We start from the raw sequence: 15,861 nt of genomic DNA, 5'->3' as shown, positions 1-15,861 counted from the left end.
GGCAGGACTTACTTCCAGATGTATTGCAGGGAATGAACCCTGAGGCAAGAAGTTGGAAGATGGGATGGAAAAGAATGTTGTGTAGATTGAGCAGGTGGAGGAATACCAATGTGGGAGGTATGGGGAGGATAACAGAGAGGATATTCCTCTTTTTAGGTCAGGTTGAGAGATGGTCAAAACCATGGTGGAGAATGTTATTCAGTTGCTCCAGTCCTGGGTGGTACTGAGTCATGAGAGGAGTATGTGGCAGATGATAGATAACTGGGGAGACAAGGCAGGGGAGATCTGTTTCGGGACAAAATTGGGAAGGTAATTTTGGTCTGTGAAGACCTCAATGACATCATTGGTATAACTGGGGAGGGACTACCTGTCACTACAGATGCAATGATGTCATGTTACTAGGCTGTGTGAAATGGACTTCTTGGCATGCAATGGGTGGCAGCTGTTCAAACGGAGATATTGTAGATGGGTGACACATTTGATGTGGCTGGAGGCACTGATGTAACAACCCTTGAGGTGGAGGTTGGCAGTAAGAAAGGTGGCTCGCTGAACTGAGGACCAAGTGACTAGGGGAAGAAGGTGCTGTGGTCCTGGAGGAATGGGGATAGAATATCCTCACTGTTGGTCCAGATCATTAAGATGTCACCCATAAAACTGAACTTGGTAATGGATTTGGTATTTTGGATGGTTAGGATGGATCCTTCAGTATGGTCCATGAATAGATTAGCATGCTTGTGCCTCTGGTTGTACCATGGATTTATTTGTAGGTGATGCCTTCAAAGAAGATTATAGTTGGTCACTATACTAAAAGGTATCAGATAGATTATATAATGGTAAGACAGAGATTTAGGAACCAGGTTTTAAATTGTAAGACATTTCCAGGGGCAGATGTGGACTCTGACCACAATCTATTGGTTATGACCTGTAGATTAAAACTGAAGAAACTGCAAAAAGGTGGGAATTTAAGGAGATGGGACCTCGATAAACTGAAAGAACCAGAGGTTGTACAGTGTTTCAGGGAGAGCATAAGGGAACAATTGACAGGAATGGGGGAAAGAAATACAGTAGAAGAAGAATGGGTAGCTTTGAGGGATGAAGTAGTGAAGGCAGCAGAGGATCAAGTAGGTAAAAAGACGAGGGCTAGTAGAAATCATTGGGTAACAGAAGAAATATTGAATTTAATTGATGATAGGAGAAAATGTAAAAATGCAGTAAATGAAGCAGGCAAAAAGGAATACGTATGAGATCGACAGGAAGTGCAGAATAGCTAAGCAGGGATGGCTAGAGGACAAATGTAAGGATGTAGAGGCTTATCTCACTAGGGGTAAGATAGATACTGCCTACAGGAAAATTAAAGAGACCTTTGGAGATAAGAGAACCACTTGTATGAACATCAAGAGCTCAGATGGAAACCCAGTTCTAAGCAAAGAAGGGAAAGCAGAAAGGTGGAAGGAGTATATAAAGGGTCTATACAAGGGCGATGTACTTGAGGACAATATTATGGAAATGGAAGAGGATGTAGATGAAGATGAAATGGGAGATACGATACTGCGTGAAGAGTTTGACAGAGCACTGAAAGACCTGAGTCAAAACAAGGCCCCCGGAGTAGACAACATTCCAGTAGAACTACTGACGGCCTTGGGAGAGCCAGTCCTGACAAAACTCTACCATCTGGTGAGCAAGATGTATGAAACAGGCGAAATACCCTCAGACTTCAAGAAGAATGTAATAATTCCAATCCCAAAGAAAGCAGGTGTTGACAGATGTGAAAATTACCGAACAATCAGTTTAATAAGCCACAGCTGCAAAATACTAACACGAATTCTTTACAGACGAATGGAAAAACTAGTAGAAGCCAACCTCAGGGAAGATCAGTTTTGATTCCGTAGAAATACTGGAACACATGAGGCAATACTGACCTTACGACTTATCTTAGAAGAAAGATTAAGGAAAGGCAAACCTACGTTTCTAGCATTTGTAGACTTAGAGAAAGCTTTTGACAATGTTGACTGGAATACTCTCTTTCAAATTCTAAAGGTGGCAGGGGTAAAATACAGGGAGCGAAAGGCTATTTACAATTTGTACAGAAACCAGATGGCAGTTATAAGAGTCGAGGGGCATGAGAGGGAAGCAGCGGTTGGGAAGGGAGTGAGACAGGGTGGTAGCCTGTCCCCGATGCTATTCAATCTGTATATTGAGCAAGCGGTAAAGGAAACAAAAGAAAAATTTGGAGTAGGTATTAAAGTCCATGGAGAAGAAATAAAAACTTTGAGGTTCGCCGATGACATTGTAATTCTGTCAGAGACAGCAAAGGACTTGGAAGAGCAGTTGAACGGAATGGATGGTGTCTTGAAGGGAGGATATAAGATGAACATCAACAAAAGCAAAACGAGGATAATGGAATGTAGTCGAATTAAGTCGGGTGATGTTGAGGGAATTAGATTAGGAAATGAGACACTTAAAGTAGTAAAGGAGTTTTGCTATTTGGGGAGCAAAATAACTGATGATGGTCGAAGTAGAGAGGATATAAAATGTAGACTGGCAATGGCAAGGAAAGTGTTTCTGAAGAAGAGAAATTTGTTAACATCGAGGATAGATTTAAGTGTCAGGAAGTCATTTCTGAAAGTATTTGTATGGAGTGTAGCCATGTATGGAAGTGAAACATGGACGATAAATAGTTTGGACAAGAAGAGAATAGAAGCTTTCGAAATGTGGTGCTACAGAAGAATGCTGAAGATTAGATGGGTAGATCACATAACTAATGAGGAGGTACTGAATAGGATTGGGGAGAATAGGCGTTTGTGGCACAACTTGACCAGAAGAAGGGATCGGTTGGTAGGACATGTTCTGAGGCATCAAGGGATCACCAATTTAGTATTGGAGGGCAGCGTGGATGGTAAAAATCGTCGGGGAAGACCAAGAGATGAATACACTAAACAGATTCAGAAGGATGTAGGTTGCAGTAGGTACTGGGAGATGAAGAAGCTTGCACAGGATAGAGTAGTATGGAGAGCTGCATCAAACCAGTCTCAGGGCTGAAGACCACAACAACAACAACAACAACAACACTGTGAACAAGAAGGATGTTGTAGATTTGGAGTAAGTTGGGCACTGGGAAAGCTGTGTTCAACAGCAGCAAGGCCGTGGGCATTGGGAAAGTTAATGTAGAGGGAGGTTGCATCGACAGTGACACGCGTGGTGCTGGGTGGTACAGGGGCAAGAAGTCTGGAGAGTCGATTCTTCACAGTTTCTGTTCCTTTATCACCTGGCATCTGCTCGACACTGTCGATGCCACCTTCCTCTACATTAACATCCCCACTGCCAATGGCCTTTCTGCTACTGAACACTACTTTCCCAATGCCTGACTGACTCCAAATCTACAACTTCCTTCCTGATCACTATGGCCAACTGCAAGCTGCATTTTTTAAGTAAGTACTCTTTTGAAATGTAAATCTGAAGGGACACTCTTCTTAGTTATTTCATTTTTACATGAGAGCTTGTATTTCAAACTACTTTTCTACATAACTGTCACCGATATTCAGCATGTTTACTTTTATTTTTGAGTATTTAAAATTCCTCCTCCTGTTGAGAAGCCCGACAACTGTGAAATACATGTTAATGCAAAGGTGTGAAAGGAGCTGAAATTCATTGTCAGATCAGTGAAGCGTTTGGAGGAAACATAATGAAGTGTATGGAGGAAACATAATGAGTAATAGGATGGTACAGAACTGGGTGAGAACTTATAAAGATGGCCCACGAGTGTGGATGATGAGGAACAAAGAGGATGACCTTCAGTCAGTAATGACGATTTGGTGCAGAAAGTTGATGAAAAAGACAGAGACAACAGATGATTTATGATTTTGACATTATGTAATGTGTTTCCTCATGTGTCAAGAATGTGATTTATGCAGATGTTACCTAATAAAGGGCAGATTTATATGAGGATGGCATTCAAAAGCTTCATGTACAATACAGTAAGTGCCTTAATGCTGGTGGGAATGATGTAGAAAAAAAAAGGTTAAGGTACGGGCTCCCATGTAAAAATAAAATTGCTAAAAAAGATCTACTTGTCTTATTTTCATTTCAATATGTGACTTACCAAATGAAAGTGCTGGCAGGTCGACAGACACACAAACGAACACAAACATACACACAAAATTCAAGCTTTCGCAACAAACTGTTGCCTCATCAGGAAAGAGGGAAGGAGAGGGAAAGACAAAAGGATGTGGGTTTTAAGGGAGAGGGTAAGGAGTCATTCCAGTCCCAGGAGCGGAAAGACTTACCTTAGGGGGAAAAAAGGACGGGTATACACTCGCACACACACACATATACAGACACAAGCAGACATATTTAAAGACAAAGAGTTTAAATATGTCTTTAAATATTCCTGCTTGTGTCTGTATATGTGTGGATGGATATGTGTGTGTGTGCGAGTGTATACCCGTCCTTTTTTCCCCCTAAGGTAAGTCTTTCCGCTCCTGGGACTGGAATGACTCCTTACCCTCTCCCTTAAAACCCACATCCTTTCGTCTTTCCCTCTCCTTCCCTCTTTCCTGATGAGGCAACAGTTTGTTGCGAAAGCTTGAATTTTGTGTGTGTGTTTGTGTTCGTTTGTGTGTCTGTCGACCTGCCAGCACTTTCATTTGGTAAGTCACATCATCTTTGTTTTTAGGTATATTTTTCCTTCGTATATATATATATATATATATATATATATATATATATATATATATATATATATATATATATATATATATATATATATATATATAAAACGGTCTCGTTTATCCTCACCAATAATTACTTCTCCTTTGAAAGCATCACCTACAAACAGATATGTAATATAGAAATGGACACACACGTGGCACCATCCTATGCCGTCCTGGGCCATCTAGAGCAATCCTTCCTAACTACGTAGAATCCCAAATCTCTCACCTGGTTCAGATTCACTGACAAAATCTTCATGATAAGGACTGAGGGTTATGACAACCTATCCGCATTCCTCCAGGACATCAACAACTTTTCCTCCGTTAGCTTCTCCTGGTCCTCCGCAGCCTAACAAGCCACCTTCTTCAATGTCGTCCTCCACCTCAAGGATGCCTACACCAGCAACTCTATCCATATCATACCTACCTACCAACCACCTACAGTACCTCCACTTTGACAGCTACCGTACATTCCAAACCAAGAAATCCCTTCCAGATAGCCTAGCCACTTAAAGTCATTGCATCTGTAATAGGGAGCAGTCCTCAAATGAATCAGAGGCCTTACTGATGCCTTCGCAGACTGAATTACATTCCCAAACTTGTGTAGAAACTGATCTCCCTTTGTTTCCACAGTCATCTAGCACCCCCTCATACTCACAGTCTGATCACAAAGGAGCACTCATTTCTATGGGTGTTCTGATACTACCAGAGTACTGATACCAACTCGAATGAGTAGTACTCAAGTCATGCCATGATGTTACTCACACAAGTACTCCAAAAGTATCGACACCTAATAATATCAGTACTTATGTAATTTTTTTAAGTTACTGAAGTAATGCTGAGTATATACAATATTTTACTTTGTTAATTATTTTGTAAAAACAAATAAAACACATTAAATACTTTTATTCCTTTATTAATGATAATCTTTAAACTAAAATGTCACCTTTTTGGAAGGTTTCCCAGAAAAAACAATTGTTGTAAATATCAGGAGACAATTTATTTCTATTCTGAATTGTAGTTGCACCAGATTTTGAAAGTAAACACTCACAGATACAGATGTTGCAACAATGATAGGCTATTGTTGAGCATATTCGCATAAACATGGAAAAATATCTTTCATGTATGCCTGTGCTGCAGGTGAGTTGCATTTTAAGGATATTACTGAGTTTGACAAACAACGAGACATTCTGTCTAGTTGGTGTGTTTCCTTTTTCATTCTGCAGCCATGCATTAGCTGTCTATGATGTTTCCATAAATCATATCCCTGTGTTACAGTAGATGAAGAAGGAGCATCTTCCTCCAGTTCAGTTGGTCTGCCTTTTGGCTCATAAACAATGCTTTATGTTATTGTATGGCTCACCTATGTGCTGCTGGATCTTGAAAATGCAGGTTTTTAAACCTTGGATCCAACAGATTAGCAATGGCTAAATGACAGTTTAATTCAGTTAACCATTACCTTTTCTTCAGGTATCACAATAAAACTTCCTGCATTCTTTAACAGTTGGTGTGACACTGTACAGTTCTGTTGATGAAAAATTAATCATTGATATTATTTTGGATACTGCAACATATAAAGAGTCGATTCAATACAAGTACTTTATCGAAAGAATGCTTTGATTATAAAAGTACTCAGTTAAAAACAAAGTATCGAATACTTATTTGTATTTACTTACTTACATTAGAACATCACTACTCATCTTGTAAATCAGTACATCCCAGAACTGGAGCAACTGAATCACATTTTCTGCCAGGCTTTCAACCATCTCTCACTCTGCCCATTACATTCCCACCTTTCCCATAGTGGTACTCCACAACCCACCCAACCTATGCAACATCCTTGTCAATTCCAACTCCACTCCTGCTCTCAACCCCTTGCCTCATGGCTCAGAGCTCTGCAGTAGGTCTAGATGCAAGGCTTGTCTCATAGATCCTCCCACCACCATTTCCTCCCGTCCTGTCACTGGCATTTCCTGCCCCATCAAATGCTAGGACACAAGTGAAAGCAGTCATGTGATCTACAAACTTAGCCACAAACACTGTGCTGCAGTCTACATGGGCCTGACTAAAAACAGGCTGTCTATTGGCATGAATGGCCACTCACAAACTGTGGCCAAGCGGCAACTGGACCCCTCAGTTGCTGGACATGCCACCCAACATGATGTGCTTCACTTTAATGACTACTTCACAGCCTGTGCTATCTGGATTCTTCCCACCAACACCAGATTTTCTGAGCTATGTATGTGAGAACTCTCTCTTCTATACTTCTCTCTCCTCTCTTTCCCCCTCCCCTCCTCCTCCTCCTCAGCACAGCCTCCCAATGCTGTGCCTACCAGCCCTATCCTGCCATTACCAGGTCACTGCATGCTTTCAGAGGCAGCACTGGCATTTTTCCCCACAACTGTACTGCTATCCCTCACTCTTCCTACGACATGCCTCCCTCTTAGCCCCACCACCCACTGCAGCAGGATTGCTGCTCATGCCAGATGCAATCGCAGTCAGGTCTTAGCGCCTGGAGGCAGTAGCCATTTGTGTGTTTATTTGTCCAAGAACTTCATTCCAGCCAAGGGAATATACTATTCTCCAGAAGAATTATCACTTTCAGTTTGAATAACTGCAACGAAACTACTTTTCAGACTGTTCTTCTGCAGTTGCTACAGGTACATCCTTCCTCTATCTTCACCACTCAGGATATAACAATATTTTAGAAACATCTACTGTCTTATCCATATAAAAATAATTTAGGAGCAAAGGTAACAATTCACCAAACAGCGAGTCATCAACATACACATAGATATGACTGAAAACTTTGCTAGCTCTTGGAGCTTTTTCAAGCTTGAGTTCACATGGAGACATATATGTAGGTGTAGGTGTGTGCACACACCCACATGCACATGCACACACACTTACAATTGTATGGCTTCACTGTGCTGGTACAATGTAGTTTTGTGTGTGTGTGTGTTGCTACTTTTACTTGTAAGTTATTTAATTCTATCAGAACTTTCCATGACCACATTTATTCACATACTAGCTGTAGCTGTGCACACATTGCTGTGGTTCAGTCTGGTTAAATGGAAATCAAAGAAAAGAAGAAATGAGAATTGGTTGTATGTCCTAAACCCCTCCCTGTCTGTCTGTCTCCTCTTCCCCTCCTTTCTGGTCTTGAGCTTTGTTTATTGTTATTGCAAATTCAGATTCTGTAGTAGTATTCTAATCATAAGCCGATAAGCCAGAAATAGAACTTCTCTGTTTTCTGTGAAAACCATCTGCAAGGAACGAAACAATGCAGCATATTGTTGTGTATACAACTTATGTTCAAAAAATATATAATGCTAAATAATATATAGCAATATAATGAAAAGGACAGTTGCTACTCACCATATAGCAGAGATGCTGAGTCGCAGAAAGGCACAACAAAAAGACTGTTGGAAAGTTAGCTTTTGACCAACAAGGCCTTTGTCAAAAGTAGACAACACACACACACACACACACACACACACACACACACACACACACACACACGACCACAGTCTCTGGCGCAGTCAGGCTCTAGCTGTCAGACATGTGGTCATGTACATGTGAGTTGCATGGGCATGAGTGTGTTCTTGTGTGTATATTGTCTACTTTTGACAAAGGCCTTGTTGGCTGAAATCTAACTTTCTGACAGTCTTTTTGTTGTGCCTTTCTGCAACTCAGTGTCTCTGCTATATGGTGAGTAGCAACTATCCTTTTCATTATATTGCTGTAAATAATATACAGGAGAGGAACAATTTTTCTTATGGTTTAAATACCCTGCTACTGTAGTTGAACCTAGCTATGACAAAAGTAAATGAAACCACAGATTTTTACAGCAGAGCATTTTTTTCTCGCAGTAAGTTTTAACAGAAAATGTGTAAATTGTAGTTTAAAAAAAAATATTTAGTCCATGTCTGTCTGAATGTTTAATAGAGTGTACTGTTTAAAATTAGAAAGTCAATTGGTCAAGAATTCTTCAAGAGTTCTCACATATATACTGGGTGTCCGATTTATCTTGACCACACTAAATAACTGTTTGTCCAGATGCAAATTACAAAATGTTTCAAGCAAATGTCCTTTAGCCATCAGGGGGACATCAATCATCATGATTGCCTTTGTTGTAGCTTTGTTTTTTACAAAGATATGAACAGCGGTATGACTTTTCTTAAAAGGCACCCTGTATTTTTTATTCGGTAATTCATTCCCTCCCCTGAAGACCTATTCAAAAATGTATCACAGTGTACCATTCACTGAAACACAACATTATTAATTACATAACACAACACTGACTTTGAGCCCAGGATCACAAACTCGTCCACTTGCTGGAGTTGTCAGAAAACAAATGAAAACCAAGTAAAAACATAACACTTTGTCTCTCCTGTACCACTGCCTAGGAGTAGAACATTCAAAAGTACTAAAGTGGTGACCCTGGACACAAATACACTGGTGCACTCATTGAATGAAAGAATTATTTACTGCTTCCATTGTTACCTGCTGAAAAGAATTACAAGCAACCATGATACGTTTCTGCAGTGTCCTCTGGAGATGTTGGAATATCGCAATATACAACGTCTTTAACGCACCCCCCCCCCCCCCCCCCCCCCAAAAAAAAAAAGTCCAGAGGATTTAAATCAGGAGACCTAGCAGGCCAAGTAACTGTTCCTCCTTGACCAATCCATCTGGCAGGATACCTTCGGTTCAGAACATGATGCGCACGCAAGGCATTATGTGCTGGACATCCATCATGTTGATACCACATAAGCATTCTCTGTTCTTAGCGGCACTTCATCCAGAAGAGGAGGAAGAATTCGCCTAAGGAAGTTGGCTTATGCTGTGCCGTTTAGTCTACCACTGATGAAATAAGGGCCAATAATTGTAATACCAAGCATCCCACACCAGATGTTAACTCTCCATTGACACTGATGCTCCACCTGTCTAAGCCATCATGGGTTGTCACTGGACCAATAATGCATATTCCTTGTATATACCAGTCCTTTGTCTGAGAAGGGACATTCTTTGGTAAATAGAATATTGGAGAAGAAATTCAGGTTGGCGAAGATTTGCTGCTGTGCCCACTGACAGAACTGTAAATGATTCTGGAAAGCATTCCCATGCAATTCTTGATGTAGGTGTACATGGTAAGGATGGAACTGGTGACATCTAAGAATATGATGCAGACTGGTTTTAGGAATGCCAATCTTGTGTTCAAGCCGTCACGTGCTCACATGTGGATTCGTAGCAACTGAAGCGAAAACAGTAACTTCGGCAGCTTTGTCTGTGTGAGTGCTACGATGATTGCATTATCATGGGTTGAAACTTCCCGTTTCCTTAAGCGTTGCAACAAGACGAGAAAAGATCTGTCGGGAAGGTGGGTTCTTGTCAGGATATCACTCGCTGTGCAGTTCCACTGCCTGCGTAGCATTTCGCCTACCTTGAACAACAACAATAAAAGAATCGTTATGTCGATGCAGTTTGTAGGAAGGAAAGCCTTTACTGTATGCCTACTCTACACAACAGTATTTAAATGGACTAAACTACTGTACTTAATTTACCCGTACATAAGAAAACAGTATTGCAATTACATTCCCCATAGGTGAGTAGCATTTCCACCTTCAACTGACGATGGTTGACGAAATGATGGATGTGCATTCTACTTATGTTTACATTTGTCCTCTGTCAACATCAGCACGTGGATGTGTTCCATTACCCTGAGTACTCACACTAAGTGCTGGGAGCATCAATGTCAATGTTGTGTTACGTGATTAATAACATTGTGTTTCAGTGAGTGGTGCACTCTGATACATTTTTGAATAGGTCTTTAGGAGAGGAAATGAATTACTGAATAAAAAATACTGGGTGCCATTTAAAAAACGTCATACCGCTGTTCATATCTTTGTAAAAAAGAAAAAAAAAAAGATTCAATGAAGGCAATCATGTTGATTGATGTCCCCCTAATGGCTAAAGAACATTTGCTTGAAACATTTTGTGATTTGCATCTGGACAAACAGTTATTTATGGTGGTCAAGACACACACACACACACACACACACACACAGCAGGCCTTTACGCACACTCAATGATCATCCTATAAATTCCATTACTGTAACACGAAAATCTTGTACAATTTTGACCTTACCTGGTATAGAGATTGTAATGTGTTATGATACCATTAGGCTCTGTTGGAGGTAACCATGATACCAACAAGGATTGTGGTGACTTTACTACAACTTTAATGTCAGCAGGTGCACCTGGAGCTGGAAAATAAGCAGTCATGTTGTTCAATCTGTACAATGTACAAGAACTATGTAATATGCAAACCGTTTCACACCAGTCAATGTGAAATCTGTTCTTACCATCCTCTTCTGTACTGCAGTAAATAGGATGTGTAATCACTCCATCACCAACTCTTGTGTACGCAAGCACCTGAACACTATAATTTGTGAATTTTCTTAGACCAGTAAGAACTGCAGTGAGAGCTGTTGTTTTCTTTGTTTCCATCGTGTCAGAGGCTGCATAAAAAATAAAAAAAAATATGCACTATTTTGACTTCTCTACACATTAATTATAGGCAAATACAGAAAGAAACAACACAAAATACAAGTACAAAATCATCACAGCACCTTCTTCTAGATACTAAAATAATAATGGGACTAAGTTAGGCTCAGGGAAAATGAAAGAAAGAAATGTTGAAGTGATGTGTACCTGACTTTCATAGTCTTGCATTTAATAAAGCCATAACAAAATACAAGGTGCATTCAAGTTCTAAGGCCGCCGATTTTTTTTCTAATTAACTACTCACCCGAAATCGATGAAACTGGAGTTACTTCTCGACATAATCGCTCTGCAGACGTACACATTTTTCACAACACTGATGCCATGATTCCATGGCAGTGGCGAAGGCTTCTTTAGGAGTCTGTTCTGACCACTGAAAAATCGCTGAGGCAATTGCAGCACGGCTGGTGAATGTGCGGCCACGGAGAGTGTCTTTCATTGTTGGAAAAAGCCAAAAGTCACTAGGAGCCAGATCACGTGAGTAGGGAGCATGAGGAATCACTTCAAAGTTGTTATCACGAAGAAACTGTTGTGTAACGTTAGCTCGATGTGCGGGTGCGTTGTCCTGGTGAAACAGCAAATGCGCAACCCTTCCCGGACGTTTTTGTTGCAGTGCAGGAAGGAATTTGTTCTTCAAAACATTTTCGTAGGATGCACCTGTTACCATAGTGCCCTTTGGAACGCAATGGGTAAGGATTACGCCCTCTCTGTCCCTGAACATGGACACCATCATTTTTTCAGCACTGGCGGTTATCCGAAATTTTTTTGGTGGCGGTGAATCTGTGTGCTTCCATTGAGCTGACTGGCGCTTTGTTTCTGGATTGAAAAATGGCATCCATGTCTCATCCATTGTCACAACCTACGAAAAGAAAGTCCCATTCATGCTGTCGTTGTGCATCAACATTACTTGGCAACATGCCACACAGGCAGCCACGTGGTCGTCTGTCAGCATTCGTGGCACCCACCTGGATGACACTTTTCGCATTTTCAGGTCGTCATGCAGGATTGCGTGCACAGAGCCCACAGAAATGCCAACTCTGGAGGCGATCTGTTCAACAGTCATTCGGCGATCCCCCAAAACAATTCTCTCCATTTTCTCGATCATGTCGTCAGAAATGTTGAAGTGATGTGTACCTGACTTTCATAGTCTTGCATTTAATAAAGCCATAACAAAATACGAGGTGCATTCAAGTTCTAAGGCCGCCGATTTTTTTTCTAATTAACTACTCACCCAAAATCGATGAAACTGGAGTTACTTCTCGACATAATCGCTCTGCAGACGTACACATTTTTCACAACACTGATGCCATGATTCCATGGCAGTGGCGAAGGCTTCTTTAGGAGTCTGTTTTGACCACTGAAAAATCGCTGAGGCAATTGCAGCACGGCTGGTGAATGTGCGGCCACGGAGAGTGTCTTTCATTGTTGGAAAAAGCCAAAAGTCACTAGGAGCCAGGTCACGTGAGTAGGGAGCATGAGGAATCACTTCAAAGTTGTTATCACGAAGAAACTGTTGTGTAACGTTAGCTCGATGTGCGGGTGCGTTGTCCTGGTGAAACAGCAAATGCGCAACCCTTCCAGGACGTTTTTGTTGCAGTGCAGGAAGGAATTTGTTCTTCAAAACATTTTCGTAGGATGCACCTGTTACCATAGTGCCCTTTGGAACGCAATGGGTAAGGATTACGCCCTCTCTGTCCCTGAACATGGACACCATCATTTTTTCAGCACTGGCGGTTATCCGAAATTTTTTTGGTGGCGGTGAATCTGTGTGCTTCCATTGAGCTGACTGGCGCTTTGTTTCTGGATTGAAAAATGGCATCCATGTCTCATCCATTGTCACAACCTACGAAAAGAAAGTCCCATTCATGCTGTCGTTGTGCGTCAACATTGCTTGGCAACATGCCACACAGGCAGCCACGTGGTCGTCTGTCAGCATTCGTGGCACCCACCTGGATGACACTTTTCGCATTTTCAGGTCGTCATGCAGGATTGCGTGCACAGAGCCCACAGAAATGCCAACTCTGGAGGCGATCTGTTCAACAGTCATTCGGCGATCCCCCAAAACAATTCTCTCCATTTTCTCGATCATGTCGTCAGACCGGCTTGTGCGAGCCCGAGGTTGTTTCGGTTTGTTGTCACACGATGTTCTGCCTTCATTAAACTGTCAAACCCACAAACGCACTTTCGACACATCCATAACTCCATCACCACATGTCTCCTTCAACTGTCAATGAATTTCAATTGGTTTCACACCACGCAAATTCAGAAAACAAATGATTGCACGCTTTTCAAGTAAGGAAAACGTCGCCATTTTAAGTATTTAAAACAGTTCTCATTCTCGTCGCTGGCGGTAAAATTCCATCTGCCGTAGGGTGCTGCCATCTCTGGGATGTATTGACAATGAACGCGGCCTCATTTTAAAACAATGCGCATGATTCTATCTCTTTCCAGTCCAGAGAAAAAAAATCAGAGGCCTTAGAACTTGAATGCACCTCGTATAGGATGCAAAAGAAAAAAGAGATATTTACTATACTACTATTTTTTATCTTTCAGTAATTTATGAGATTTCACTAGCAGTTGTCGAGTAGCTTCTAAATAGGAAGAATATTTGGCAAAAGAAGTAGTGGAACAAATCCTCTACTGAAATGTATTGCATTATTTATTTTTTAGCACTTAGAGGCGTGAAATCTGGATTTAAAAAACTGGAGTAAATCTTTCAGTCTGCATCAAAGTGCAGGTTACTGTGAAACTTCCTGAGGGATAAAAAGTGTGTGTTGCACTGGGGCTTGAAACCCTGATTCTTGCCATTCATGGACAATATTCTTTGCAACTGGGCTATCAGGTGCTATTCAAGACCTCCCATCACACCCTCAACTGTGCCACTACTTCTCTCCTACTTTCCAGACTTCACAGAAGTTCTTCTGTATACCTTAGCAAATACCTGGAAGAAATGATATCAAAGAGGAATGGCTGAGCAACAGACTCAAGATTGTTTCCAGGATGACTCTTTCACTCTGCAAAGGAGTATTGGCCAATCAGAGTACATGGGAGAGCTAGTTAGTGAAGACTGCAAAGTCCACTCTGTTGAATTGAAGTAGTGATCATAGGTCATGAATGCTGCCTCAGTAACTCAGTTGGGAAGAGTATTGACTACAAAGGGCAAGGGTAAAAGTTTAATCCCTGCTCTGGTACAAAGTTGCAATCTGTCTGGAAGTTTCAGTAGAAATGGTTTTCTTTACATCACAGCTGTATGCACAGGTGTCACCAGTACATCTTTCGATGGATGTGAGACATTATATTTTTCTTACGTACACCTGTGCAGTCTAGCATATTAATTCATGATTAAATGGTAAGCCTTGAACCAGAAACCAGAAATTTTCTGGCAGAGGAATAAGAGATTGTAATAAATGGTTAATGTATAAGAATGATGTAACTATATTCTAGTAGTATTTGCACAGGCTACATTGTAGCTAATATAAGAAGGACTCTCTGGGATGTGGAAAGCAATAAAAAATATACATTTCATTTAAGTGTAGTACTAAGGAATGACTAACAGCCAAGAAATATTGGCAGTTTAAAAGTGTTAATTTGTGCAGTACTACAACAAAAATACCATCTAATGAAGCAGAAATTATATACTCGAGAAAGTCATCGCATACATCCATTCCTATTTATATGATTCTTTTGTGAACTAACGACTAACGTTAAACCATTGGTGTCTCTGTAGTGAATCTTTTTTTCGCTCTTATATAGTAATCATGCTTTTTGTACTATTTTTTTTAGAAAAGAATAATGTTGAAAACAACAAATAATTATCCTCCTGTTGGAGGACATGCTATGGGAGGTAGTCATAAAGTTTTAGTTACCACCTCAAAAAACAAAGTTTATTTTACACTTTTAAATCCCCGCACCACGTTACCACAACAAACAGCTAAGGGAGCCAAAATAAAGTGGCAGAGCCCAGAATGAATAATGCCACAGCAATCCATGCCAATTTGGTGGAAGTCTACAGCAATACTGTATCATCATATGACACAGTAGTTTGGTGGCACAAATGCTTCCCTTTTTTATGAAACAAGCTCAAAGTGGAAGAACAATGTGACAGAACATCTTTCTGTCAAGAACCGCGTTATGGAATTGGTGGATTTACACAAAACTGGTCTAAACCATTCTTAACAAACAGAATGCCAAAAGTTGTGATGAATAATTCAAACAATGTTGGAAGAAAAGAAAATTTTGGTGACTGGGGAGAAATCACAAAGGGAGTATCAGAAGGTTCAATTTTGGGTCCACTTTTATTCCTTCTGTATGGGAATGAGCTTCCACTTAACTGCTTAATCAAGCAGTGTAGGTACTTTTACAAATGATACTACTGTTATAATAAATCCTGTTAAAGAGAAGGTAACGGAAGAAACTGTTGATAAGTTTTCTCAAAAATTGTTAAGTGGTTCTCTGGAAATGGACTCTTCCTTAATTTTGAGAAAACACATTATATTCAGTTCTGTACAATAAATAGAGTCATACTGGCATTTGATGTAGCAGATGAACAGGAGTCAGTAAACAGGGTAGAAAGCTCCAGATTTTTGGG

At 40.7% G+C, this 15,861-nt stretch overlaps 1 protein-coding gene across 1 annotated transcript in view; it reads right to left on the bottom strand.

The window, feature by feature from the left end:
• The window catches only part of LOC126188380 (Down syndrome cell adhesion molecule-like protein Dscam2), a 445,363-nt gene that overhangs the window by 88,178 nt on the left and 341,324 nt on the right, over nt 1–15,861 (bottom strand). The window contains exons 17-18 of the mRNA XM_049929979.1: nt 11,075–11,230; nt 10,858–10,975 (exon numbers count right to left, since the gene is read on the bottom strand). Coding sequence (XP_049785936.1) covers nt 10,858–10,975; nt 11,075–11,230 — 274 coding nt within the window. The remainder of the gene's footprint in view (nt 1–10,857; nt 10,976–11,074; nt 11,231–15,861) is intronic.

Source organism: Schistocerca cancellata, chromosome 5 (genome assembly GCF_023864275.1).
Source record: "Schistocerca cancellata isolate TAMUIC-IGC-003103 chromosome 5, iqSchCanc2.1, whole genome shotgun sequence".
NCBI classification, from domain to species: domain Eukaryota; kingdom Metazoa; phylum Arthropoda; class Insecta; order Orthoptera; family Acrididae; genus Schistocerca; species Schistocerca cancellata.
The sequence above is the reverse complement of the archived record's forward strand: the minus strand, read 5'-3'. Positions and strand labels throughout refer to the sequence as shown.